Source organism: Hippocampus bargibanti, linkage group LG17 (genome assembly GCF_051943395.1).
Source record: "Hippocampus bargibanti isolate YZ-2025 linkage group LG17, ASM5194339v1, whole genome shotgun sequence".
NCBI lineage: Eukaryota > Metazoa > Chordata > Actinopteri > Syngnathiformes > Syngnathidae > Hippocampus > Hippocampus bargibanti.
Genome location: NC_142750.1, coordinates 8,433,035 through 8,459,788, shown reverse-complemented (window position 1 = coordinate 8,459,788; position 26,754 = coordinate 8,433,035). Strand labels below are relative to the sequence as shown.

Sequence of the window (26,754 nt, the reverse complement as noted above, 5' to 3'; positions counted from 1 at the left end):
TTTCCACGATGCTTTTAATGTACATTTGCGTTTTGTGGCATCATACATTTTATTAGCGTCTTTTGAATCTTTCTTCTGAGGCTATGACGCTCGGGAAAGTCCGGAAACACGAATGCAGGCTTCTGATTGGCTGCCGAGTATGCAAATTGCCAAACGAACCGAAATTCTGAAATTTCCAAACCGAACGTAGATTTTGAAATCGGAATAAAGCAAACGTTTGATTTGAAAAAAAAATATTTCGTTTTTTTTCTTGAAAAAGTTGTCGGCCACTCGGGCGGAGACATGTAAGTTGTACGCCCGACGTAAAAGTTGCACGCCCCGGGCGTCTGGGCAGACTTTATTTCAGACACTGCTTATAGTCATCAGTCCATCTACTGTTTTCCCGTCATTATGACATTGTGTCTGTTATACATGATATGAGAGGCTTAAGAATATGAAGACAATCATCCCTTTTCCTCCTGTGTGCATTTCATCCACTTGGACAAATAAGTTTCTCCCTCAAAACAGAAGTCGTGACATTTGAATAATAAAATAAACGCCCCTTGTCGCTTTTTGAGGAAATAAAGTGACAACACTGAGCAGCATTTATCCCTGCGTGACAGGTCGCCAGAAGGGCCCTCACCATATTTCTGAAGTGAGCACTGAGCGTGCCTGTGGTCTGGTGATACTCCATCACGCAGTTGTTGTTGAGAATTTCTCCGCTGCTGTCACTAAAAAGCAACGGAAAGAGAATTGCACTGAGGAAGCATTCATTAAATATATTTTCCCACACGAGAAGAATGGGTGCTGAATGTTGTGTGCTTCATTTTTATGTGTGTGTGTGGGGCGGGGCGGGGGGGTCTGATATGCATTATTCCATTTTCTGTGCAAGCAGACAAAACAAGCTACCACTGTAGAAGGAAGAAAAGACTACATAATGACGCTATTGTTCACCGATTTAACTGCTGACGCAGTCTTGCCGTGTTAGGAATGCGAAACAAGGCGGTGGAACGGTGCTAAAAGTGGATTCTGCGTGGACTTTTCTCAGGCATTGTCGGGGTTCCATACATGTCAATTCAGTGGGATTTAAATCAAGTGTAATCAAAAACAACAACTATTGCAACTCTCGCTGCAGGGAACGGAATTAGAAAAAACAACCATGACACCTTCCCTGAATTGTAAAGTTGTGCCTTTACACCAAACAACAGTGGTGTGTTTAAAGTGGCATTATAATACATTTAATTTACAAGCGCCTTTTAAAGCACCCAACAATAAACACAAGAACAATAAAACCATCAATAAAATGATGAATAATAAAAGAGCATTACATCTGTATTTACTTTTTATTTTATTTACATATTCTCCTCATAAAAAGAAATGCAAATGTTTATTTGCGAGCGGTAGCTGGATGAAGAATAACAGAAAAATGAAGTGTCTGTCCAAGCTCCAAGTCATCCTTGGATGACCAAAACTATATAAAGAAGTCAAAAATAAAATTTTATTAAATAGTTGGTTAAGAAATTGTAATAAAGGGGGTGGTCGTATGTCAAAGATTTGTTCCAGATGAAATTTTGGTGTGGATTTTAGCAGGCATAATGAAAGTTATCATCTTTGATTTGCTTTTGTGGGCCACTGAAAATGATGTAGCGGGCAACATCTGGCCCACGGGCCTCAAGTTTGACACCATAAATAATTATTTGGGAAGGCCTAAAAAATGATGGCCAATGTGGCCAAACTTACTTCCTGGTATTCTCGTTCTTCAACAGCGACTTGGCCTGCTGTTCGCTGATGATGGTTGCCTTGACCTGCGGTGGGTTCATGTGCACGTTCAGCTTGCCGCCGACCAAGAGGCGCACGGTGGCGGTGAACTTGGTCTGGGTTTTCAGCACCTGCGGGGGCTGTTTCTCGATGATGAAGGTGCTGAGAGGATTGCGGTGGGGAATCACAGGAATATGTCTGAACAGTTTTTCTTTTGTACTCAAGTGAAAGCTGAGGTTTGATTAATGTATGAGTATTGTGTCACCATGGCAATTGAACTGGCGTGTCATATAATTATGGTAATAAAATATTATGTTAACCACTCATTAAAGTTATGCATGCCTGGCCTAATTTTTTTTATGAGCACTTTAACTCATTCACTGCCAGACAATGTGTAAAAATGTGCCCATTCCAGTGCAAGGGTTTTTTTCATTTTCACTCAAATTCCGGGACCCACACAATATTGAGATTTAGGACGACATAAACATTCAATTCAGTGAAAGAAATCTTAGACTCTCTTCTTTCATCACAAAAACAGAGTTAATTCCTAAATTATATGGGTATTTAGTTATATAAGCTTGAAATTAAGACAGCTGTCCAAAATACAATGCAGTACTGTACATACATAATGATTTATATAGCGCTTTAGTAACAGCTGAAGCTGAAACAAATCGCTATACATGGACAAAAGGCAAATGCTGCCCCCTCGTGGAAGGGAAAAACATTGCCAGAGGTCTGACCAGCGCTTTTTTCAGCACCCCCGCCAATAAATAAATAAATAAAAATACATTCAGGAATGGTGCTCCACTTCACACTTTTCAATTCCCGAATAAATTCAGGAATGGCAGCAAATGAGTTAATTATTTTTTTAGAGTAATGTTATAATATGAGTTTCAAATGATTTTTAAGGTTCATTCTGGGTGAGAATGTTGATATAGACAGTTATCAAAAATAAGTGAGAGTCAAGTCAATATTTGCTTTTTTTCATTGAGCTACCTTGTGACCAAAGCTGAGATGATATCTGTGATTGTGCTGTTGAGTTCATTGAGGAGATCTTCAATGGGACCCGGGATGGGCAACTGTTGCCTGAGGTGCTCGGCTCTCCGGATCTGTTGCCGGTTCTGCCAAATGGTTTCCGCCAGTTTCTCGCACCTAAAACACACATGGGCTCCCCGATAGCGCCTTTAATTACATTTGATTTACTTCATCTTATTGTGCTATTCCCCAAAGGATGCCGCGCTAACGATTGCGGGAGGTTTCCAGTGGATCTAGAATGGAAACTCACCAGGACTGCAGGATGTCCATGGCCCCTTCGGGCGGGCCCCCATTGCCCGCCAGCTGTTGCCGTCTCTTCCACTGGATCAACTCGTTGTCCAGGATGACGGTCTGCTGCTTCCTCAGCAGCTGCAGTGTCTTCTGGTGCTTTTCTGCCAGATCCTGCAGAACAACGACAGCATCAACTTTTTCGTTCGCGAGGCGCGCAATCAGCAGCAGCAGAAGAAGAAGAAGAGTCAAGTAGATACCAATCTGTACTTCTGTAGTGTGTTGGCCTCCCTCGTCAGCCATGCTTCCACGGTGGCTCTTTTGGTTAACAAGGTGGGCTCTCGTAATTGTCGGTCAGCAGGGGGCAGTGTGGCCAGGCTGGACAGCTGAGCTAAAAAGAGATGGGTGGGTGGGTGATTATAAATTCAGCGAAAGAAAATGAATGATTTTCGAGCAAAGGTTTAGAGGGTATTTTTGGTCTTGATGTTTTCAATCAAGGTCGAGTCACATGACCAAATTCAAGGCATCTTTTTAATGGCAGAGTTGCATCTGGGAAAATAAAAAAGGGGCCTAATGGCCGTATCTGAAACTCATGACAAAAAGTTAGCGGACACCAGGGCAGACAACTCTGAAAAGTTGCCTGCCCGGCCATAAAGTTGCCCGCCCCATTTTTCACAACTTGAAACACAATAAGACGACTAATCGCAAAAAAAAAAACACATTGTTGCAAAGTATAACGGATTTTTTAAATTAAGGAAGTACCTACCACAAATGCTCCCTTGCTTAATTTATGTAAATATCCCTTGCTGAAGATTTTGCTCCAGTTGTTGTTTGTTGTCATGGTGCACAATGCAATGTTTGTGTTGTGTTGTCTGCTCAAAGCCACGTATACTGGTCTTTCTAAGCGCCTTTCAAAACTCTCAAGTACACTTTACAGTCACGGTATAGTCCGAAGCACAAAACATGTGTGGAAAAGAGGTGAAGAAGCGTGTCCAGGCAGGCTGGAGCGGCTGAAGAAAACTGTCAGGTGTGATAGAAGGGTTTCAGCTAGGATGAAAGGAAAAGTGTATAAAACAGTGGTGAGACCAGCCATGATGTTTGGACTGGAGACAGTGCCGCTCAACAAAAGACAGGAAGCAGAGCTGAAGATGTTGAGGTTTTCTTTGGGAGTGACCAGGTTGGATAGGATCAGGAATGAGTACATTAGAGGGGCAACTCATATTAGAGGCTTTGGAGAGAAATTCAGAGAGGCCAGACTCCGATGGTTTGGACATGTCCAGAGGAGAGAGAGTGACTATATCGGGAGAAGGATGCTGAGCCTTGAACTGCCAGGCAGGAGACCGAGAGGAAGACCGAAGAGGAGGTTCATGGATGTGGTCAAAGAGGACATGAAGGTAGCTGGTGTGAGAGAAGAGAATGCACAAAACCGGGATAGATGGAGGACATTGATTCGCTGTGGCGACCCCAGAAGGGAAAAGCCAAAAGGAAAAGAAGATTACAGAGAAGACAAAGAGAACAGACTTCACACAATATTTCTTACTAGTGTCTATGAAACACATTTCTTTGCTTTGAAGATTTCCAAAGTGCTGCAACAACTCTGAAATCATTCCCATTTATCCACTAAATTCGAATCATTAACAGCAGTTTGCTGCAACGAATTGTCACTGCCCTCCGCAGACTTATTCGATTGTTTCTTTAAAAAACAAGATTGATTGTTTGCTGCTTGTATTTAATGACTTTTAGAGTTTGACTCCTGTTCTCACGCTCCATATTGCAACCATCCGCCATGACTGATGTAAATACTGCACCATGGGTAAATGAATATTGGATTATCTCTTTCAGCAGTTTTCGGCAGATCACTAAAAGGCCCGAGATATCCTCGACCACGACTTTGGAACGCACCGAAACGAAAACAAGGGGTTAGGGCTAGATATCTGTAAGGCAAGATGGAAGTTAAAAACCTCTGAAGGAAAACAAACGGTTTTCAATTGCCGTTTCACTAAATTTGTTTCTTTAGCTATTTTAACAGATGTCATATGTGGCACAGATCATGTAGCAATATGCGCCAATCGTAATGGAGTTGCGCCGGTGCTGGCGCAGTGGAGTTCTAAAGTTCTAAAGTCTAAATGTATTTTGACAGTGGCTGTCAAAATGCATAAATGGCACAAAGGCCCTGATGCTTTCCTGCAATGGTGTACATTTACTATTGGAAAATGGCTCCAATTATGTGAATGGAAGGCATATTGGAGTACAATACACACAATACATTATATAACCATTTAAAGCACTGGTGTCAAAGTCAAGGCCCGCGGGCCAAATCCGGCCCGCCACATCTTTTTTTCGGTCCGCGAAAGCAAATCAAACTTGTTAAATTCTATGATGATTGCTAAAATCTGAGCCAAAATTTCATATTTTTGGATGTCAACCACAATAAAAGTCATTATTCTTGACTTCAGATTTGAAAACGAGTTATCCATTAATTTGCTGTGTGCTCTATATGTAATATTTGAAGGGATTTAAACATTGTAATGGGTTCCCCAAATTCATAACGGCCCTCGAGAGGAAACCATAACTACAATGTGGCCCGCGGCAAAAAATGACTTTGACACCCCTGATTTAAAGGGACTGACAATCATGGAAACGGCATCTGTAGATAGGTCTCTGAAGTGCCTTCCGTTTATTTTTGAAAACGTTTCTGTATGTTGTCATAGACTGCGTTTCTCCAATTATTTTGTTTTTCCACTCTTGTCTCACCTTGGATGCGCAGGCTCTCCTGATACTGGATGATGAAGTACTCCTGGTTGTGCTGGAGTTTACGCAGGTCGTTCTCCGTGTCCTGGGTGAGCAGACGAAGCTCCTCAAAGGCCTGGTTGATCTGCTGGTACTTCTGAGACATGCTGTCCAACATTCCGCCCACTGGAGAGTTGGACTGTTTGGTTGGATGTATAAAAAAATCCATAATTGTAATTATGAGATGGAGCACTGCTGCATAACTGTGCTCAGTCAGATCAGGACACAACAGTGTCAAATTCGCATCAGTCCATAAATTGTAAACCCATTGAAGCGGCATGTTGTGACTGGAAATCAATTCAAGCCAGCAGTTAGAGAGATTCAGATGTTCACGCTGTTGCTAGCTGGATGCTTTTCAGAACTCGTGGTATGCAATAACATTTTCAAGATTTGATTTCCATCCTTCGCGACCGTGTTGTTGCCAGGTCACTGCAGAGATGAGTGCTGCAAAAAATAAATGTCCACCCCTGTTTCTCAGGATGGTTCCACACTTGATTTTGTTTAAAACAAAGTCAGACAGGATTTCTGCGTGCATCACAAAAACACCAACGTGAAGGTCAAACTTTACACATATCTGATTTGATTTGGTTAAAACAAACTTTGTTCTGAAAATACGAACAAAAACCTCAAAGGAATTCTTCCAAAAGCTGAAAAATGTTTTTGGTTTTTAACTCATTCACTGCCATTCAAGGATGTGTTGTTCGGGTTTTGTTTTTTCATTGGGTGCTAATAAAGCGCTGGCCATGGCCTCTGGCATTTTTTTCTTTTTTAGCAAGGGGGCAGCATTTCCCTTCTTTCTATTTTAGTCCTTAGTTCCAGCTCCAGCTGTTGTTAAAGTGCTATATAAAACAATATATATGTATTGCATTGTATTTTGGACAGCCGCCCTCATTTCAAGTTCATATAACTCTTTTTTTTCTGATAAAAGAAGAGAGTTTAAGGTTTCTTAGGCTGCATTGAATGGTTATGTAGTCCTAAAACTCAATATTCTGTGGGTCCTGGAATTCAAGTGACAATGACAAAAATCCTGGCACTGGAGTGGCCACATGTTTGCACGTCTGGCAGTGAATGAGTTAAAACAGCGCCCTTTTAACCGTTTTTTTTAACCTGACCATAATAAGGAGCGAATGTTAAAGTCAAAGGTAAGCAAAGCTGCAGTGAGTTCATAATCACCATACGGCAATATGCAAAGTGAATGGGTTAATAAAAAGAAAAGGGGGGTAGGAGGACTTATTAGACTTAATAGATGACAGAGCTGTACTCGGTCACATCCTATTCCCCTTTGCAAGAAAAACCAACAAGAGACATCTTCTCTTCTTTATGTGTGAGTTTCAATTATTTCGTGTGATTACCGTATTTTCCGGAGTGGAAGGAACTCCCGAGTATAAGGCGCACCCCCGAATGAATGGTGTATTTTCAATCTTTTTCCATATATAAGGCGCACCGGTCTATAAGTTGCATCATCATTGTCCATTTCTTTACTGTGAGACGAATAAAGGTACATCCAATCAGTGAATGAAAAAGGTTTTCTAAGTATTATATATAAATATATAAAAGTTTTCCAAATATAAGGCACACCACATTATTAGGCGCTACAGTAGAGGTTGGGATTACGCACCACTTCTTCTACAAGGGCAAATGGAGTCGGTGGCTGCTGAAAGTAGTTGCGAGACCTGTTGTGACCTGTTACTTTACATTTATGGCTCAGGCTCATCTTTTGCATTAAATCATGGCTTTTGAGTGCACCTTATACACCGAAAAATACGGTACTTTAACAACAATAATGTCAACAGTGTTCTTTTTTTTGTCTTCGGGGAAAGGGAAACTTTACTCGCCTTCAGTGTCATCTTTGGCGGGAAAATAGCATACTTCATGGCGTGTAAGTCTGGACAGTTGTTCAATCTAAAACTTTACACTTCAATCCCCTAATCAACTCATTGTTTTTTTTAGGCACGTGTATAATTGCGTCAAAATGTTTCCTTATTTTGAAACTAAATCAGTGTATGTGCAGTTTGGCAACAATGCACCCCCCTACTCACATTGGTTGCCTCCCGCACGAGCCGCTGCTCGGTGTAGAGGATGTGCTTGATGCAGCGCACCAGCTCCAGAGGACATCGGTCATACGTGCTCTGAAAGACAAGGAGAACATGTGCCGCGGTTAAGTTCTCGTTAGCCCCTGACAAGGCGAGCGGACGCTACGCTCTGGACTCGGCAATTTGGATGCATCAAGGAGCTTCTCGGGGGCAGGACGCGGCGAACGCAATGGAGACCATTAGAGGAGCCTTAATGACGGCAGTCTCTGAAGTGCGGCACGCTTTGTTTAAAGCAATTATTAGCATACGAGGACTCTGCAGCGTTTTATATGTTCATGCTATGTCAATTAAATTTGGATTTATGTTCTTGAGTCGCCAGTGGAACCGGACACTCCAAACATGGTGCTTTTGTGCGTGGCCTTTCGAAAAAAAAAAACACCAACAGTGGGAGATGTTTAAAGGGGCGGCTTGTTCTATGAGAGAAATAACGTAATTTCCGGTGTATAAGGCGAACCCAAAAGCCTTGATTTTCTTCAAAAGATGACACTGCGCCTTATACGCCGGTGCGCCTTATACCGTTTTTTTTTTTGTTATTGAAAGTTGAATGAATGTTCTTGACATTGCAAATTTGAAATTGCAAAGAGAAATACATGTACATTTTGTATCAAACTCTTCTGTCTGAATATGGGCATCGTTTAGTACAACATACATTTTCTAGGTTACCATATTTTCCAGTGTATAAGGCACACCCAAAAGCCTTGATTTTGCTTTTCAAAAGATGACCCTGCGCCTTATACGCCAGTACGCCTTATACAGTTTGTGAAGTAATATTGAGCCATAACGGACGGGTATTGCAACCACTGTCAGCAGCCACCGACCGTAGTTCATAACCCCAGCAGTATTACATAACCCCAGCCTGTAGCACCTTATAATGTGGTGCCTTATATTTATAAAACATATATATTTATATATTATATTTGGAAAACTTTTTTCATTCATTCAAGGTGTGCCTTATAGTCCAGTGTGCCTTATATATGGGGAAAAAAAGGAAAATTCTCCACTCATTGGGGGTGCGTCTTATACCCCGGTGCACCTTATACACCGGAAAATAAGGTAGTATTTTATGATTAAATGTGGCTGAATTTTATTTCTGCTTACAAAACAAGCAGTCGTAACAATCCCGAATTTTCTTGATGGTGAACGACTTACCTTGAGTTGGTTGGCATAGTGTCCCAGTTTTATTTTGAGCAGGAATCCGTCCTCGCCGACCTGGTGTTCCGCCTTGTTCTGCAGCTCCTGGATCAACCCATCCAGCAAGCGTTTGGCCTTGAATTCTTCTTGCGGGTTTTCCAAGTCGATGTTGTCCCTGAATGGGTTGAAACAGCTCCAATGAGTTTACACAATACACACATTGTGAATTGCATGATGCCTAATAAATCCCGGGTACACTTTTACGTCCATGTTTGTGCCTGAAAATAATGCTCAATAAAAACGGCAGGCAGACTTGCTGCCTATCGTATTTTCCGGTGTATAAGGCACCTTGATTTTCTTCAAAAGATGACCCTGCGCCTTATACACAGGTGCACCTTTTGTGTGAAGTAATATTGAGCCACAATAGATCTCGCAATGGCTATCAGCAGCCATCAACTGCATTTCCGCTGCAGAAGAAGTAGTGCATAACTCCAACCTTTACTGTAGCACCTTATAATGTGATGTGCCTTATATTTGGAAAACTTTTATATATTTATATATTATATTTGGAAACTTTTTTTCGTTCATTGAAGGTGTGCCTTATAGTCGGCTGCACCTTATATGTGGAAAAAGTTTTGAAATAATGTACACCAGTCATTAGGGGTGCACCTTATACTGCAGTGCACCTTATATACCAGAAAATATGGTATTCTTCTGTATGCCATCGTCACCAAAAATATTTTTAAGACTTTTATATATTGGTATAATATATTTATAAAGCTGTTTTCATTCATTGAATGTGCTCCTTATAGTCCAGTGCGCCTTATATATGGAAAAAGGTTTGGAAAGACACCATTCATTGGGGTGCACCTTATATTCTGGTGCGCCTTATACAGCGGAAAATTCAGCATTTATTTTGGGTTCTGCTCATCAGAGACGCACTTTCAAATTTTGTTGCTCAGGGAAACAAGTAAAAGCATTCTCCATCTGTCTAGAAAATGACATTCGGATTTGGTCACAAACTGAAAAAAAACATCTTGAGGACAAGCACCTCTTTGAGGGACCGCTAGAATGGTTCCAAATGTCCTCAAAATAGTCGCTGGAAATCAGTCTCTTTTTGTGCACGAGTTCACGAGAGTTGGGGCGTTTACTCATGACACACCTCCAATTTTATGCTGCCAAGTCGAACTGGCATCAGGGGATGAATTTTCAATATAATGTGGAATTTTGTTCAACGGTTTTGTCACGCTTCGTGGCGAGTCGTAAAATATCCATGATGACCAAAAACGTTACAATTCTCTTGGAAAATGCTTTCTGGGAACAGTTTGGTGAAGGCTCTTTTATGAAAACATTTTACAAATGTAAAAATGAACAGGGAAAAGAAATATTCAACTGGAATTGATGTAATAGACCATAGCATACATCCATTCTATTCAACTCAAACAAAGTTGAATGCGTTTTTCAGGGCTGTTGGGCCAAAAAGGGGGAGGTTTGATGGGGGTGAGGGGGGGCGTTCAACGCAGCATCCGCGACTCACCACAGCTGGCTCTCGATCCACTGCGACAGATAATGTCGCACTTCGATGGGGAAGTGCTGACCGTACAGAGACTGCATCTGATGGAGAGCATCTCCCTGGAGCTGCTGGGCCTGGATCCACATTGCCATCTTCAACACGCTGCCGCAGAGAAGACAAGACAAGATTGGGAGAAGGGGTTATTTGAGGAGAATGAGTTTAGTTGCTTGAAATACGACAACAAAGAAGAACAATGTGAAGAACAGACAGCCGGAGATAATGGAGTGAAGTGGACGTCGTCTGAATCAAAAAGATAAATTCCCTAATCACACCACCCACTGGGGAGCTGGCGTGGAAAGTGGAATTTAGCTAATGAAAGATGAAACAATGACAGATAAAATGGAAGTGATTCAATGCAAACTGCATCGCACACTTAAAGCCAATTTGGAACCACTGTTTTTCCCATTATTTTTTACAGTGAAAATGAAGATAGCAGCACAGTGCAGAGTGGTTTACACGTCTGCCTCACAGGTGAATGGTTTGCGGTTTTAATGTTGGTTGTGAGGCATTTCTGCAAAGCCAATAACAGCCAAAAAACCCCTCATCTGCTACGGTTGGTTTACCGTCAACACGCCAACTTGCTCATCGTAACCGTCCGCAGTTAGGCTGTAATGAGCGCGTGGGGGTGTTTGCGGTCTATGCGGTGTCTATCGTGAGGGCCTGCATTCAGTCCCGTAGCTCACAGCAAACGCAAGCAAAATCAAGTCAAGTAAAATAAACAAATAAAATCACAATCAAGTAGCATCCCGTCCCATGACAGGAAAAATGACTGACTGGAAGGACATGATGAAGAGAGATTGGTTGGTGCATTTTTGTTTTTCAGAGAAAATTTCCAAACCGCATCAACAGTTCTTATTATTCTCATTTGATAATGCGCACAGAGATGATCTTGTTCACCAAAGATAAGTGAATGTTTGTTTCAATCCAATGCATCGTCATGACATTCCGAATTTCCCATTTAATTAGTACAGTAATCTTTAACAACATATACTCATCTCATCTCATTTTCCGTACCGCTTATTCCTCATCAGGGTCGCGGGGGTTGCTGGAGCCTATCTCAGCTGTCTTCAGGCACGAGGCGGGGGACACCCTGAATTGGTTGCCAGCCATTCGCAGGGCACACAAAGACATACAACAGTCACTCTCACACTCACACCTAGGGACAATTTGGAGTGGTCAATCTGCCTGCCATGCATGTTTTTGGAGTGTGGGAAGAAACCGGAGGACCCGGAGAAAACCCACGCGGGTCTGGGGAGAACATGCAAACTCCACACAGGGAGGCCGGACCGGGACGCGAACCGGCGACCTCTGCACCGTGAAGGCGGTGTGCTAACTACTCGACTACCAGGCCGCGCATCTTTTCTTATCTGGACTAAAAATCATTGAAACATTCTATATGGGACCAACAGGCATGGCATTATTAAATCAAACATGCCAACATTATTTGTCGTTTGGGACTGTGAATAGGGTGGGTTTTAATTTTCTATTTATTTGTTTAAGGGTCATATTGACACCAAAATCTCTGGTGTCTACGAATCTCTAGCGGCAATTTTTTTGGGTTATTAAACTTTTTATTGATTTATTTTTTGTATATAAACAATTAGAAAACGTGGTCATATGTTTAAGTACATTGAACATCATCTGTTCCGGACATCAAAACAGTACATACATCACATAACCATCTCAATAAAACGGTTTACAATTCTTGCACTTCCGCATATGCCATGTCCTCTTCACTGTGCCATATGAGAAAAAAAATAAATAAAAGTGACAAATAAAAATAAAATAAAAAATACCGTATTTATTCGAGTATAATGCGCACACATGTATAACACGCACCCCTAAATTTCAATTAAAAATCTGTATAAAATGTTGTTTCACTTTTTATCGATCAGAACAAGTATTGTAAGTGACAACACACGCGTCCATGATAAAAATCATTTACTGACAATGTAAACTAGGGATATTGGTAATTGTGCAAAACAGCAATGTGTAACTCACGTGTCAGTGGGGGTCTTTCCGAGAATCGAAACTGAACCTTAACAACAGCGACCATGGAGAATAGCCATGGAAATGATGCCCCCTCCTGGAAGGGATAAAGCATTAAATATATGAGAATTTTTTCACAGGCCTCGTTTATAACGCGCACCCAAACGAGTTATTTTTTTAGGTAGAAAATTTTGCGTGTTATACTCGAATAAATATGGTAATAATAATAATAATAATAATAATAATAATAATAATAATAATAATAAGTGGATTTGGATCATTAGCGTAACGTAACTATCTTTACAATCACTTAGGTTGCCATAAAAGTTTTTCAACGGCAAGTATTTTGTTGATGTTTTGTTCGTGCTCACGCTCCACATTAAACGCACGTGACAGAAAGTCAGTGAATGGAATATATTTCAGACGGCACTCTAATCATTTAAGAGCATTGAGCCTTAGGAAATGCTCATACTCTGCATATGGGTAAACAAAAAGGGAACCTTTGAGAGCAGCAAGTATGGCGGACAGACAACACTGAGTGCTTAAAGTAATTAGACACATTAGTAAAGAAAAAAGGTTGAAAAGGAGAGTCAATCATGGAATGGCAGAATCTGGGTTTTTGTTCTCTCCTTTGGGAAAATGGTTGAAAATTAACTGCAGAGAAATGACAATGACCAAAACAACAGCCAGACCATTTATGTGCTTCACGTACACCGAACAACATATTCAAGAAAATTGGGACCCTTTCCCAAACACGCCAAAATTCGGGCAGGGGAAAAAAAAACAACAAGAACAACAAAACAAAGCTACTTGTACTAAACATCCATTGAATGCTGTACAAAAACCAATTCCCTTCTTCTGGAGCCTCAATAAATTCATACTTTAGTTCTCATTCATATATCGTTGCCGACAAGCAAATTTTAAATAAAGCTTGTTTCTAAGGTTAAAAAAAAAAACAGCAAAATCTAAGCAGCAGTCATGTAATATTCCAATAACAAATGTATACTAATTTGTAGAAAAGGATAATGGATGACCCATCATCACATTTGTTGTCTCCCATGAGTGTGCTACATTCACGGTGCGGCGGTGGCATGTCACATATGTGTTAAAAGCCCAGCAGTGAGACATTTTCATTCTTCCGCAGAGGTATTTGCAATACCGTAAGCCAAAAAAATAAAAATAAAAAATACCCAAAATCCAAACTTGAGCACGCTGTCACCCACTCTTTCCTCTCAGGGAAAACTGCCATTCATTTTCATGTAAGCATTTCCTGTGAGGAAACTTAAGATGCCACCCACCATTCCGAGCCTTTATGACAGTTTGAGATGATGATGACAACACAATGACGAGCAGATTTTCGTGCTGAAAACTCATTCACATAAACACCTACATATACATATATATGTACATATACATCTATATATACACATATACATATATACTGTATATCTTCACCATTTTTGGATTTTTTTTCTTCAAAAATCGATGAATTTTCACATTTACCGTCCAAATAGGCAGCAGCCGCCTGAGCCTCACCATGGATTGCGCAATGACTATGCTAAATGTGCCGGCTTGCTCTGCAGTGAGACAGCATTGCTGTCCCCCTGCATATCGCTATTAAAGTGTTCAAACACTTTTAGTATATGAACTAAATTTCTAAATTTAGCTTGTGTATATAATGTACAGTCACTGTACATTATAAACACTGTAGCAGAATAATGTATAATATAAACAGAGCAGAATAATATAATTAGTGACAGCAAGCTACAGTAAACAGTTAGCAAGTTAAGTGCAACCATCCAGTCATTTTTTGTGTTGCTTGCCCTTATTTTCTGAATGGAGGATTACATATCTAAATTGAAAGAATGTTCTAAACTGGACTTGAGGTGACAAAGTTGCTCCAGCTCATGCTCACTGTTCCAGCAACTACAGCATCAGTAGAGTCATTCTCAGCACTGAAAACATACAGTCGGAACGGGACTGATCAAGGACGACTTTTTCACTGGCAGTGATCTCCATTGAGACAGAGAGACTTTTAAAACTGAAGAATGATAAGGAAGGCTTCTACAAAGAAATTATCGATGCCTTTCTTCAGAAGGAGCGGCGCTGGACTTCATTTACGAGTAAAGGTCACACGATAATAACGTTTTTTAAATTATTTTTCTCTATGCTATCGTTTGTATATATAAAGAATGCTGACATTACATTTTAAACAAAACATGTTAACTGTTGCCAATCAAATGGTGAGTTACTCTGTAGAGTTCATATGTTTGTAAATCTGACTGTGATGATGTCAGTGCCTCACCAGCCATGAACCTCACTGCACGTCACGGATATAAGTACATATATACGTACATATATACGTATATTTCACACTTAGTGAGTGCACAGGCACCCTAACTTTTCTCTTGGAGTAGAAAAATACCAGGAGAGGTTACTGATGATCACCAGTGAATACCAAATCAACAATATCGTTCAAGCTTAGGAAAATTGAACCATCACGGGAGAAGGACAGAAGACCGTTGTTGTCACGTGTGGACACATGACCCAGAATTGTGGCTGACAGCTTGAAGGGAGAGTGTCAACATAAGGCTTTTGAAAAAGAAACACAGCAAGAAAGAAGAAAAGGCTTTTCAAAGAAAATCGTTATGCCAACAATCGAGGGCTGGGGGATACATTGCAGTACTTACTGAAGCCCATATCCCACCATGCCGCCAACAGCAGGAAATCACTTGTTATCTTGACAGCCTATCGGCACGCACGGACCCATAACCATGTGCAAATACCGACACGTGTCCATCCGAGCCCCCGCCCGGCATCTTTTCATTCACATTCTAATGTGGGAAAAATCATTTTACATCGTTGGCCAGAGGAGACAACACGTGTGAGGGTTGGCTGACTTGGCATGTCATCTACTTCCCAATAGACCCGTCAAAAGGTCAGCTTGATACGCCGTTGAGTCTCATCTATCATCAATTAAAAAAATGTGCGCTCACATGCAGGCAATTAAGTGACTCATCTCGAAATGCCAGAGAACTCAAAACAGACGCAGTGCTCTAACTCGTGTTTCTTTCTTTGTTTGTTTGAGGCAACATTTTCAGTACAAACAATCAGCAGATCTGAATGCTCAATGGTTAAGTGAAAAGATAGTAGAGCTAATTGAGGAACAGTTGATAGGCATTTGATGCCTTCCATGAGCACACCTGTAATCTTAATCAACCAATCAATCACTCAACACTAGCGATCTATCGATCACTCAACACTATCATCTATGGATCTCTCAACACTATCCATCCATCGATCTCTCAACACTATCTAGCTATCTCTGTTTATGTTTTGATGAAAGCTGTCACGAGTTTGTGCGGGCCACAAACAGAGGGTGCAAGACACCATCCTGTGGGTTGCAAATGGCCATTCCTGATTTGTAACATTCTCTTTTTTTATCCGGTAATGGTCTGTAGTAATAGTGACGTGTTTTACATGTAAATGCCCTCATTCGTTCCAAGGCCACGCTTAATTAAGAGATAATTATTTCCTTAAGCATAACAATGCATCAAAATATGTAACAAATTTGCAATAGACTGTTCACTTTTTTTTATTTGAAGTATATACATTTTCACACCAAATCTTGCAACAAATGGGAAAGTGTAGTCTATGTAATCTAATGCAATATAGTTACAAATCTGACATAGTGACAGAGCGAAAATTAGCATTAGCTTCTGCTATAAAACCAGGAAAGTCAGCTAAACGCAAAAAATGCTCACATACAAAAATGATAGATTTATGAAGAAGATGATTGGATCCAAAACAGATTTGTGTGTGACAGGCCTAGAATGAAGAGCTACAATCATTGCTCCTGGTGACAGTTTTGACTTGGGATAAGTGGCTCGTCTAATGGATGGATGGAAAATTTCACTTGTTTTAAAGACACCTGGAAATCAATTGCGAATAATAAAAGCATTAAGCACTGCAGCTTCCTCAGTAACCTTCTCGGTTTGCACGTTGACTGATGGATGAAACGATGGATGAAATGATGTGGAATCAATCAGAGAAGTCATCACGCACTGCAGGTGGCAGCTCCCCTGCTGGACCCGATCCACGCGGAATGGAAAATAACGAGGCATGTCACTGACCTGCCTTGCGCCAATCGAACCAGTTGAGGAAAGCAAACAGTGGAGCGGTTAGTCAACTCTGACTACTTACCTTATGGTGTATACTTATGGAAAACAACTTTCACCTGTCACAGTTAATGCAGGACGTCACCAAATACTCTCAAGATGTCTTGTTTTGTTTGTTCTTGTTTTGTGAGACTTCCTGATTTCGGTTTTGTTTTCAGCAAATGAATGGGATTGAAGTCATTCGGAAATGGAGGGTGAGCAGGAAAATTCTATTTCTTTTTTAATGTGTAAACGTGTTTTACCCCTCTTTAAACTAGATCCACAACTAATTGATGAACAGGTCCATTCATATTAAAGACAGGTTGGTCCTCCGCTTGATCGGTACGCCTCTCTTTGAACAATGGATGTCTCAAGAGGTCAAAACGGTCCTTAACAGGTGGTTTATAGCAGAAAGGACAGCACCGAAGGGGACGAAGGATAGAAACAGCAGGAATGTGGAACAGAAGCCGGGTGTGATTGCATGAGGGAGGTCTGGGATGTTGTTAATACCATCACAGACTAAGTGAGTGGGACAGTTGAGGAAGCTAACAGACTTAACTTCTTCAACCCCTCCAGTATGTCTTCAAACTCATCCTACTTGTATTGTATTCTGTGGTGGAGCATCAAAACTGAGATACTGGCCACAGCCCCACTGCACCTTTAGTGTGTTTAAACAGCAATAGATCAAACGCCACATGCAGATGTCAGCATTCTGACAGCATCACCTCATTGTACTCAGCTGGCCTGCTAGCCTCTGACTCGCAGCCCCGCCTTCAAACCCTTCGAGCAGGATCTCGGCCAGCCAATGACCTGCTTGATCTCATCCAACCTCCCGTCGCTCCCACCCACCCTTGGCTCACACTTTCCAACCATCTGGCCTGCCGCCTCGGAGCAAAGCCGGGCTATTTGAGGTGAAACGGGAGCCATAAAATGAGAATAATTTGTGGTGAGAGACGTCTGGGGAGAAAAAAAGCCCCATATATACTCATGGTTGACAATGTAGTGATAGAGGGGAAAAAATGATCAGCGGTTTGTTTGGCTTGAAAACTAGTAACAAGGCCACATTATATCTAACTGTTGCCAGATTACAAGTATCAACTAACGTAAACCTGGCGCAAACATGAGAACAGCATCAAGGCATCCATCTCAGTATGCTGGAGTTTGCACGGTGTCTGGTTCGTCTCACCCCCTCCTTTGTACTCTGCTCACCCTTCCCCTCTCTGCTCACCCAGAGGGAGACTAACGGGGGGAAAAAGTAACGCCTGAGGTAAACATTGTTCTAGCCCCCAAATAACTTGTTTACATACCACAGGATTTAGCTATTGTTCAGTGCTATGTAACATTGTTATCTAGTTTTAGAAAACAAAATTCTGAAAAAAATAGGTCTGTTAGCAAATTGCCGCTAAGCTAGCTGCCGACTGGACGGTCAACTTCATCAATTGATTCTCCTGGTTTTAGGAGCAGCGCTAAAGGACGGACTCAAACATAAGAGTCATCGAATATTTTTGTACATAAGACTTTGGTCACAAACATACGCGGTTGGCAAGTTGTCAGCGAATTCACTAGCTTGAGAACCCAATTAGCCGGGTTCACTTGGTCCTTCTTTTGTCCAATTGGAAAAGGTGAACTCAAATACTGTAGTGAGTATGAAGCTCAAAGGTTTTCCAAATCCAATTCATCTCAATGAGAACTTGGGGGGGGGGCAGCATTGAATTTTGTAAGTTTTTTGTATTGGTCTCCAGCTAGGATATGTGTGCACGCAGGTCGGCAACGGGCAGTCGGTGGGTGACGTGATGTAACGTGATGCCTGGGGGGGCGAATGTTAAATGCGGATAGGAATGCCGGTGTGTCGCACGAGCGGGGTGACTTTTGCAAGGGCAATTCGGACTGCAGGGCACCTTGAAATGAGCCATCAAGTGTGAGCTTTTAGGGCAAGGATGTCAAAGTCATTCTTTGCCGTGGGCCACATTGTAGTTACGGTTTCCTCTCGGGGGCCGTTATGAATTTGGGGAAACCATTAGAATGTTTAATCCCTTACCAATATGATTTATTGAGTGCAGAACAAGTGAATGATTAACTAGTTTTCAAATTTGAACAAAAAAATAATGACTCTTATTGTGGTTAACATATGACAATTTGAAAATGTAGCAAGCATCATGGAATTTCATCAGATCGATTTACTTTCGTGGGCCGAATAAAATGTTGTGGCGGGCCAAATTTAGCCCCCGGGCCTTGACTTTGACACCCGTGCATTTGGGCAAATGGGCAATCGCGAGTCCTGATTTAATACAGTCTTTTTTGAGGATGAAAATGAAAACGTAGCAACACAGGAAAAAGAACGGAACGGAATAATCGCATAACACTGTATTTCTATGGAGAAAGGTGATTTGATAAACAGGTGTTGTGAGTTATGAGGATGTTCTTGGAATAAACTGAACTTGTATATGAAGGCATCATCTGGTTTTACTACCAAGATCGGACCTTACCCATTCAGCGACGCTCTCGGACATCAAATTAGTCGCTCAAAAAATCCATAGTAACATATCAACATCATAAAAATGTTAATTGATGATGAGCAAGGTAATAAAATGTTCAAAAACATAAACAGAACAGTCGCAAGAGTATAAAATGAAGGCAATCACGAAGGCTGTGTAAAACAAATCACCCCATTCAATTTCAAGGCCAAACGGCAAGTGCGCTTGCTTTTGTCCAACAGTAAAAACTGCAAAAAAAATTGCAGATGTGCAAAAGATTTTCTTTTCTGTATTTGATTAAATACCGGCTGTGAATACTGACCGTCTAGCTCTAAAAGTCAGGGCATTGAAAATTGCTCATCACAATAATTATCGACAAGGAACATTGGCTTTTTCTGTAGGGTAATTGTTGTATCCAGGCATAATTGAAATGGGTGGACAAAGCAGAAATTGCAGGTTTGTAATTAGAGAGAGAAGTGAATGACTTTGAACAAGAACAAAGGCATCAACAATGTGGCACCCTTAAAACTAGCCCAATGAGTGTTTTCGACAATGGTAAATTGTGCTCTTGAATAAGAGCATTGCTGCACTAGACACTCTCAACAATAAGTCAGTTTTTTAATTTTTTTTGATGCTTCTCTGACTCAGATAAAAAGATAACTGAAAATGGGTTTTATAAGCGATTTAAAGAAGTGCAATATATTCCGAAAACAATAAATATGCAGATAGAGAAAGAGCTAGAGAAACAACTACATAAAGAGCTAGAGAAAGAGCTAGAAAAAGAGAGAACGAGAGAATGATTGATAGATCGGAAGACATATCACCCATTCCATACAACTATCCAAAACTGAAACAGATTCAAACTTGGTGCCCTGGCCTTGTTTTGAAAACACTTCATCTGAAGCTCAATCCAAATGAGGACCACCATGCTAGCCCGCCACCTTCCCAGCCTTGTTGTCTTCCCAAACAGCATTTTAAATGTCATCTGACAAGTGAACAAACAGACCAGAGAGGGCCTCAGTCAGATTCAACACCACTTGCCCTCTGGGGGGTTAAAATCAGCCGGAAAATGGCGTTTGAGTCTTTTGGTGGTCTGCTCGCTGACGACGTTTGGAAATGCTACAGCAAGTTGTCAAGAACAAGATCTGGCAACTGCGAGAACTGCATTTCAGCATTTTTTTAAATCAAAATACTCAAGATAGACTAGTTTGTAGTTCACAATTTACAGCAGGATTAATAATTACCTACACGTTGATTTACAATCACTTCCAAAAACAAATTGAGATCATGTAAAGTGTCTCATAATTTTTTTTGTGACAGTCGTGTTAAACCAACAGTGAAATTCAGCCTCTGGCTAGCAGACGTCAAAGTGAGCAATACGCTTATAGCAGTAGAGTATGTCAAACTAATATGACGCAACCGCAGCCTTCAGAGGCTTGTAAACAGTCTCGTGGAATGAAGCCGAATCAATAAATACTGCATTGCCGCTGTTTTTAATTGGCTCATAATTCACTCATTTAAAACGCAAATCATCTCTTTAGTTTATTTCCAAAGAAGACAAAGGATGGGTTATGCATGTCTCTACAAACGAGTCGAGGTTATAATTCATGCTATCCATGTCCTGTCCATGAAAATGTCAGACTTGTACATGAGCCTTTTTGGGCATGAAAATAAGGCGATGTGTCCTGACAAACTTGTTTTCAAACTGTTAGAAACTGATTCCACAAATGTGGAATGTGCATCAAAACAATTAGCTTCTTAGAACCAATACTTGCCGAGTGATTACAACGCATGAGTTGGGATAGTTGATTGTGAAGCAAAGCGGTCCCTTGAGGTTTAAGGTCAAATCGGGCCACTGTGATGCTGAATATCGAAGAGACCACTACGAGTAACACACAACGTGCATAAACATGATAAGAAATTGTTGTGACGAGCACAGCACACACATCAAGCTTGGGCTCGACACCATAGAAGAGGAACGGGATGTCCAAAAATCAATGTTTGTCGTCGCTTTGGAAAAAAAAAAGATGCTCTTGTAGATTAATTTACAGTGAGTCAATCGCTTGGCATTCATACGTAATCCGGTTAGCGAGCCTCATTTAACCATGTTAGGCAATTCAAAGCAGAGCGTCTTCTTTTTATGTATTTATTTATTTATTTTTGACTTGAACGCCCTCTCGCCAAGTCAAACCTTTATCGAACGGGGTGGGAGTTCTTGTCGTCGCACAGGAGCGCGGCTCAATTTTTGTGACCTTTACACCAGCTGAGCGAGCGGCGTCAAGTTATAACAGGTAGTGAGCGTGTGACGGTCGATGTGTGCATTGTGTATCGGTGGAAATAGGGGTTATGTAATGTTTCAACATTCACGTGACCACGTTGTTTGAAAGAGCATCCAAGAGCAAATGAATGGAATGTCAAAGCTAGTCCTTTTGAGTTTGTGAAATGATCGAATCTAAAGGTGGATGCGACCAAAATAATCATGCTAGCGTATATTGCCACAAATATACATGTGTATAGGTACACGTACATCCTAGCAAGTGCACGTGAGCAAGACTTAATGGAGGTCCTCCATGTTTCATCAACGTGTACAGAAGTGTTTGAATGTTGACCAAGTTGTCAAGATGGGGAGAGAATGAGATTTTGTGGCTAAAATCAGTGCTTGTATCGTGACTGTGGTATGGTTAAATTAGCAAGTAATGTTTTTGAGCAAGAGCTACTCAATTTGCAGTCTGGATGCTAAACATCTCCTGTTCATCCGATAGTCTTTATCTCGGGAAGTTTCCAATAACACCACAAAAAAATTGAAACAGTCACGAAGTAGCTTCATGCTTCGTTGCAATGCCCTATACTTCGCTCTCGGTCATCATGGTCGGTCTGTATTTCTCCTGGATACAGTTGCAGACAAGATGGAACTTGTTCCACTCTCATATAATATGCATCCTTGTAAGTGAACGTCGAAACTTGGGCCTTTTTTTCCATGTCCTATCTCGCTCCTTTTCCCACTGGACGTCTCAACTTGGTAAACAACAGTTTCAGCCATTTTGGAGAAGCACTCCACGTTGATCCTGCTAGCTCATCACAGGCCAAAGGTCAGGTAGCTGCAATTTCTCAAATGCATTAGCTCAGCGTAGACGGAGACCCATTACCACCCCCCCCCCACCCCCCGCCCTGGACCGTTACTCTACTTGCTGCGGTCTCCCTGCCAAGCTCTGTGCTTTCAGTAAAAGGTCAGCCGACAGAGATCTTTGGCCTGCAAAACCGGCAAGCTGTGTCCATCTTGATCATGGAAGAGTGCTTCAATTTGCTTATACTAAAACTCGGGTGGTTTATTTATATAAGATGACCCCGGACCACACCGCCATACCTGTTCTATGGCTCGTATAAAAGCAAAGCTCGGGTATTCAAAACGCAGTCTTTGGTTACTCAGCACGTTTCGAGGTGGTACGGATCCTAATAAACAGGGAACGTTGTGAGGAGGGGTAGAAAGGGTCCCGCCTAAAGGCTCGAAGAAATTTTGCCAGGGTTCATGATTTCATGACCGTGTCTTCTCAGAAGAAAGGTATGCAGTGATGATGACATGATGTCCAGCTGTTGCCGCAAGAGGAAAAATAAGTTTTGTCAAACAAAAATCTGGGAAGAAGTTTGATCAAATTTGAAAGTGAAATTGGGAAGTGGATTTAAATGTCTGTGGTATGCTTTTGTCAAAACAGCCTAATGATAGAATACCCTCTTAGTGCCAATATTAAACCTCATCCTTTCACCACATCACCCCCATCCTCCAAGAACTCCACTGGCTCCCAGTCAAATATAGAATCAACTTTAAAATTCTTCTTCATACATTTAAAGCTATCCGTAAACTTGCCCCCCACATACCTATCTGACCTTCTTCAAATGTCTATTCCCTCTCGTTCCTTCAGATTCTCTTCCTCACTCCACCTCTGTGTGCCCCCTGCCCTGTCTGTGCACAATGGGGGACAAAGCTTTCAGCTGCTCTGCCCCCAAACTCTGGAACTCACTTCCTCCCAACATTCGTAATATCAATTCTCTTCCCACCTTCAACTCCCATCTCAAAACCCACCTATTTAAAACTGCATTTTCTGTGTAGCTCTTTCTTTTGTTTTGATTTATTTTATTTATTGTATTCTATTTTGTGATTGTATTTTATTCATTATAGTACCTATGCTTGTCTGTGACTGTAAAGTGTCTTTGAGAGCATTGAAAGGCGCTTAAAATAAAATGTATTATTATTCTCTTCTTCTTTTTACTATTATTATTCTTCAGTGTCGCCACCTCAGGTAATCTCCATCTGCTTCACTCGATATGAGCGGAAGACCAAAATCTTCACGTACACAACCTTTAGGTTTCATGGCATATTTTCCTCACTGTTGACATCCAGTAGACGAGAGTAATCAGAAGCTCATTCCCAATACCACTGGTAGTGTTCATCTGTTCAGGTGTTTTTGTTTTTCAGCACTCTTCGTCTACACCAAGCAGACGCATGGAAACTCTGTCCAGAAATTGTTGATTTATTTCAGTCGATCTGAAGAGATTTTCTTTCACTGCTAACAAATCAATTCTGGAATAAATGTAAATCACATTTAATACTCCAGACAGGATTGTACTTTCGTCCAGTCTCATATGGATGACTGAGAAGAAGCCTACGTGCGGTTCTACTTCCTGCCTTACTTGCAATTCCAGTTGGCTTGATTTTGGGGCTGGCTCGCTGAGCTAATTATCAACTGGTATTCCAGTCACAGGAGTTTTAAAGTGGATATATTTCTGCCGCACAAACATAGAGGACCTCATGTATGGAAAAAAAGAGAGAAATTGGCAGACTGCAATTAACTAGCAAGATACAATCTGTAACCGGCTACCAATATACTCTGTCTTTTGTTTGAGCAACAATGCAAAGAAAACCACAGCGTAGGTTGAAATTATCCATGCTATGGGAAGTATACTTCAGGGAGTGGGACGAAAGTGACTGAGATCGAGCTCAATTCACAACATGAGCCAGTGTGACGTGGCACCAGGCATTCACACTATACAGTACATGTTCTCTGGCCACCACTACCCCTCCCCGGCATTTTATTTACGACCTGCATGTGACGGGTTCAACTGACCCGCATGCCTGTGAGGGGCAGTGGCGGGCATCAGATGAGAGTTAACAATGCAAGCCGTTGACAACCAAATGTGCATTCTCCGACTGTGAACTTTGTCAGTTGGGAATTGCAACAAAGATGATCAATAGTCGATAACCCAGACACGCACTGCATGTGTCTCCAGAACAGGGCTGGGCAAATTTGATCTTTGGGGGCCGCTGTGTTGCATGTTTTAGAACAGATTAAAATGATGAGCTCACCAGCAGGCTCTGAAGAAGCCTGTTAATGATTCGGATGAAAGATGCAAGATGGCGGCTATTAAGTGGCTCATTCCAGCTCTATGGTGTAACAAAGTTGAGGTTAGGAGTCTTTCGGATCAGATGGTGGCATTATAGAAGACCCACTGTGGACTACAGATGCGCAGGCTTTAACAACAGCTGAAGCTGTAATAAAGCGCTGAACATGGACAGCTATTATATACAGGAAATAAAGCAGTCACAAAGATAGTAGAAAGCACCAGGGAGTGAAACCAAGATCAAGTCGGAATCATGCTGAGTTGAATGCCAGAGTACAAGTGAGCTTTGAGACGGGTTGTAAAGATGAGCAGCGAGGGGGCTTGCCGAATATTCAGTGGCAGGTCATTCCAGGGAGTGGGACCACCAACGGAAAAGGCACGATCCCCTGTGAGCCTCCGTTTAGTTTTTAGCACATCTAATAATGTCTGGTCAGCAGACCTGAGGCATCGGGAAAGGTGTGTAGAGGTTTTAAACAGAGAAATATGCTATATGTAACCAAAACAGATTAACTGTTTAATTCATTCACTGCAAGACATGCACAAAAATGTGTCCTCCCAAGTGCCAGGGTTTTGTTACATGGGTCTGGAGTAATACGAGGTGCAAGTTGGGGCGGCTGTACCAAAAGCAAATGCTGCCCCCTTGTGGTTGGGAAAAACATTGCCACAGGTCTGACCAGTACTTTATCTGCACCCCCGCAACAAAAACCAAAACCCGAACAAATTTGGGAATGGCGCTTCACGTCATATTTTCAATTCCCAAATAAATTTGGGAATGGCAGTAAATGAGTTAAAGTTCTGACAAACAAGGTTGTCTTCATTCACATCCGCTGAATTGTGAATCGAATTGGTTCTGCTCGAATCCACAATGCTAGTACTTTTATTATCAGACTTTCCACAATCCTCGTTTGTTAATCAGATGCTCCTTTTCATAATTTTATCCAGATGTTATCTTCTTTGCCGGACATGAGCTAAAGGTAGTTAACAAACAGCTTTTTGTCAAGAGCAAAAACAAGTCAACTAATGTGCATTGGTTGCTCGAGCCTGCAGGAGCACATGGGCATATTTTCGCACCCGTGGCGCATAACGTCTGCTGAAATGACTGCATGGCTTGTTTCCACGCAAACTGCAGCGGCGATATTGGCGGGTGAGCCATTTACCGGTTTGCAATAAGCCCGTAATAGGCTTTACGGTCGCAGTGACAATAGCTTCAGCATGTGTACATCCTGTTCAACTTGCTACTGTGCGTTTCCAAGACACAATGCTGTCCAACCCACAGTATGTGTAGCCAGAAGTTTATTTGACGCATAGAAACCACCAACGTAACAGAACAGAAGACACTATGTGGCCCTGAGTGTCTGTCTCATCTGGAAAAAATAAAAAGTATGTGGTGTATTTCGGGTGTTACCCTCAGTTCAGTTTTTCTAAAAGTCAGAGAGACAGACGTAAGTCAGATTCATGTTGATTTGAAGGAATTGCATACATAAACGTTTTGAAATTTGTCAAATTTAAATAAAGATAAATAAATCATACCTGTCAACCGGCTGTATTTTGCCGTATTCTGTACGATTCTTGCACATTTTTAGAAGTGTACGGCATATAAGAACGTTTGTACTGGAAACGCAAAAACGTTTTCAATATAATTTTGAGATATTTTCCATTCCGTTTTCGTCATTAGCAGAAATGTGAATTAGAATAAATATCGCTATTCTTAAAAAGCAAAGTCGACCACCGAGAAAACAAGTCCGTGCGAAAAGTCTTGAGAAGAAACAAAAGTTCTGAGAAGACAAATTCCGGTCAAGTAGAATTTGAAAATCTTTTAAATTAAACATTTTACCATGTCTTTTACCGTAATATCATTCATGCTTTTTATAAACATTATACATCGTAAGAACAAAAATTCAAAACGTTTTTGTTGCTGTGGACAAATTCAATTTGTCCACAGAAAAAAAGCCACAATGCTCTAAAACAAGCAATATATTTGATTCTTGCGAGAAATATGTTGTATTAGTATTAATAAGTATTAATGTTTGTATGTTTTTTTTCTCAGTAAGTAAGGTCACAGTCGGCGATTAAAGCCACACAGCAACGAGAGTGTCAAAAATGATAGCAAACTGTGAAATTTGGACTCATTTCAACTTTGATAGTTCAAAATT

At 41.3% G+C, this 26,754-nt stretch overlaps 1 protein-coding gene across 2 annotated transcripts in view; it reads right to left on the bottom strand.

Annotated features, from left to right (window-relative positions):
* Positions 1-26,754, bottom strand: part of stat5a (signal transducer and activator of transcription 5a) — a 45,916-nt gene that overhangs the window by 13,861 nt on the left and 5,301 nt on the right. Inside the window, exons 2-11 of one of the 2 annotated variants that reach the window (XM_089019581.1) lie at positions 12,589-12,673; positions 10,552-10,689; positions 9,033-9,189; positions 7,830-7,919; positions 5,755-5,929; positions 3,261-3,391; positions 3,023-3,174; positions 2,734-2,889; positions 1,720-1,899; positions 623-710 (exon numbers count right to left, since the gene is read on the bottom strand). In XM_089019581.1, coding sequence (XP_088875707.1) covers positions 623-710; positions 1,720-1,899; positions 2,734-2,889; positions 3,023-3,174; positions 3,261-3,391; positions 5,755-5,929; positions 7,830-7,919; positions 9,033-9,189; positions 10,552-10,679 — 1,257 coding nt within the window. In that variant the 5' untranslated portion in view covers positions 10,680-10,689; positions 12,589-12,673. The remainder of the gene's footprint in view (positions 1-622; positions 711-1,719; positions 1,900-2,733; positions 2,890-3,022; positions 3,175-3,260; positions 3,392-5,754; positions 5,930-7,829; positions 7,920-9,032; positions 9,190-10,551; positions 10,690-12,588; positions 12,674-26,754) is intronic. The other variant, XM_089019582.1, reaches the window with a different exon arrangement.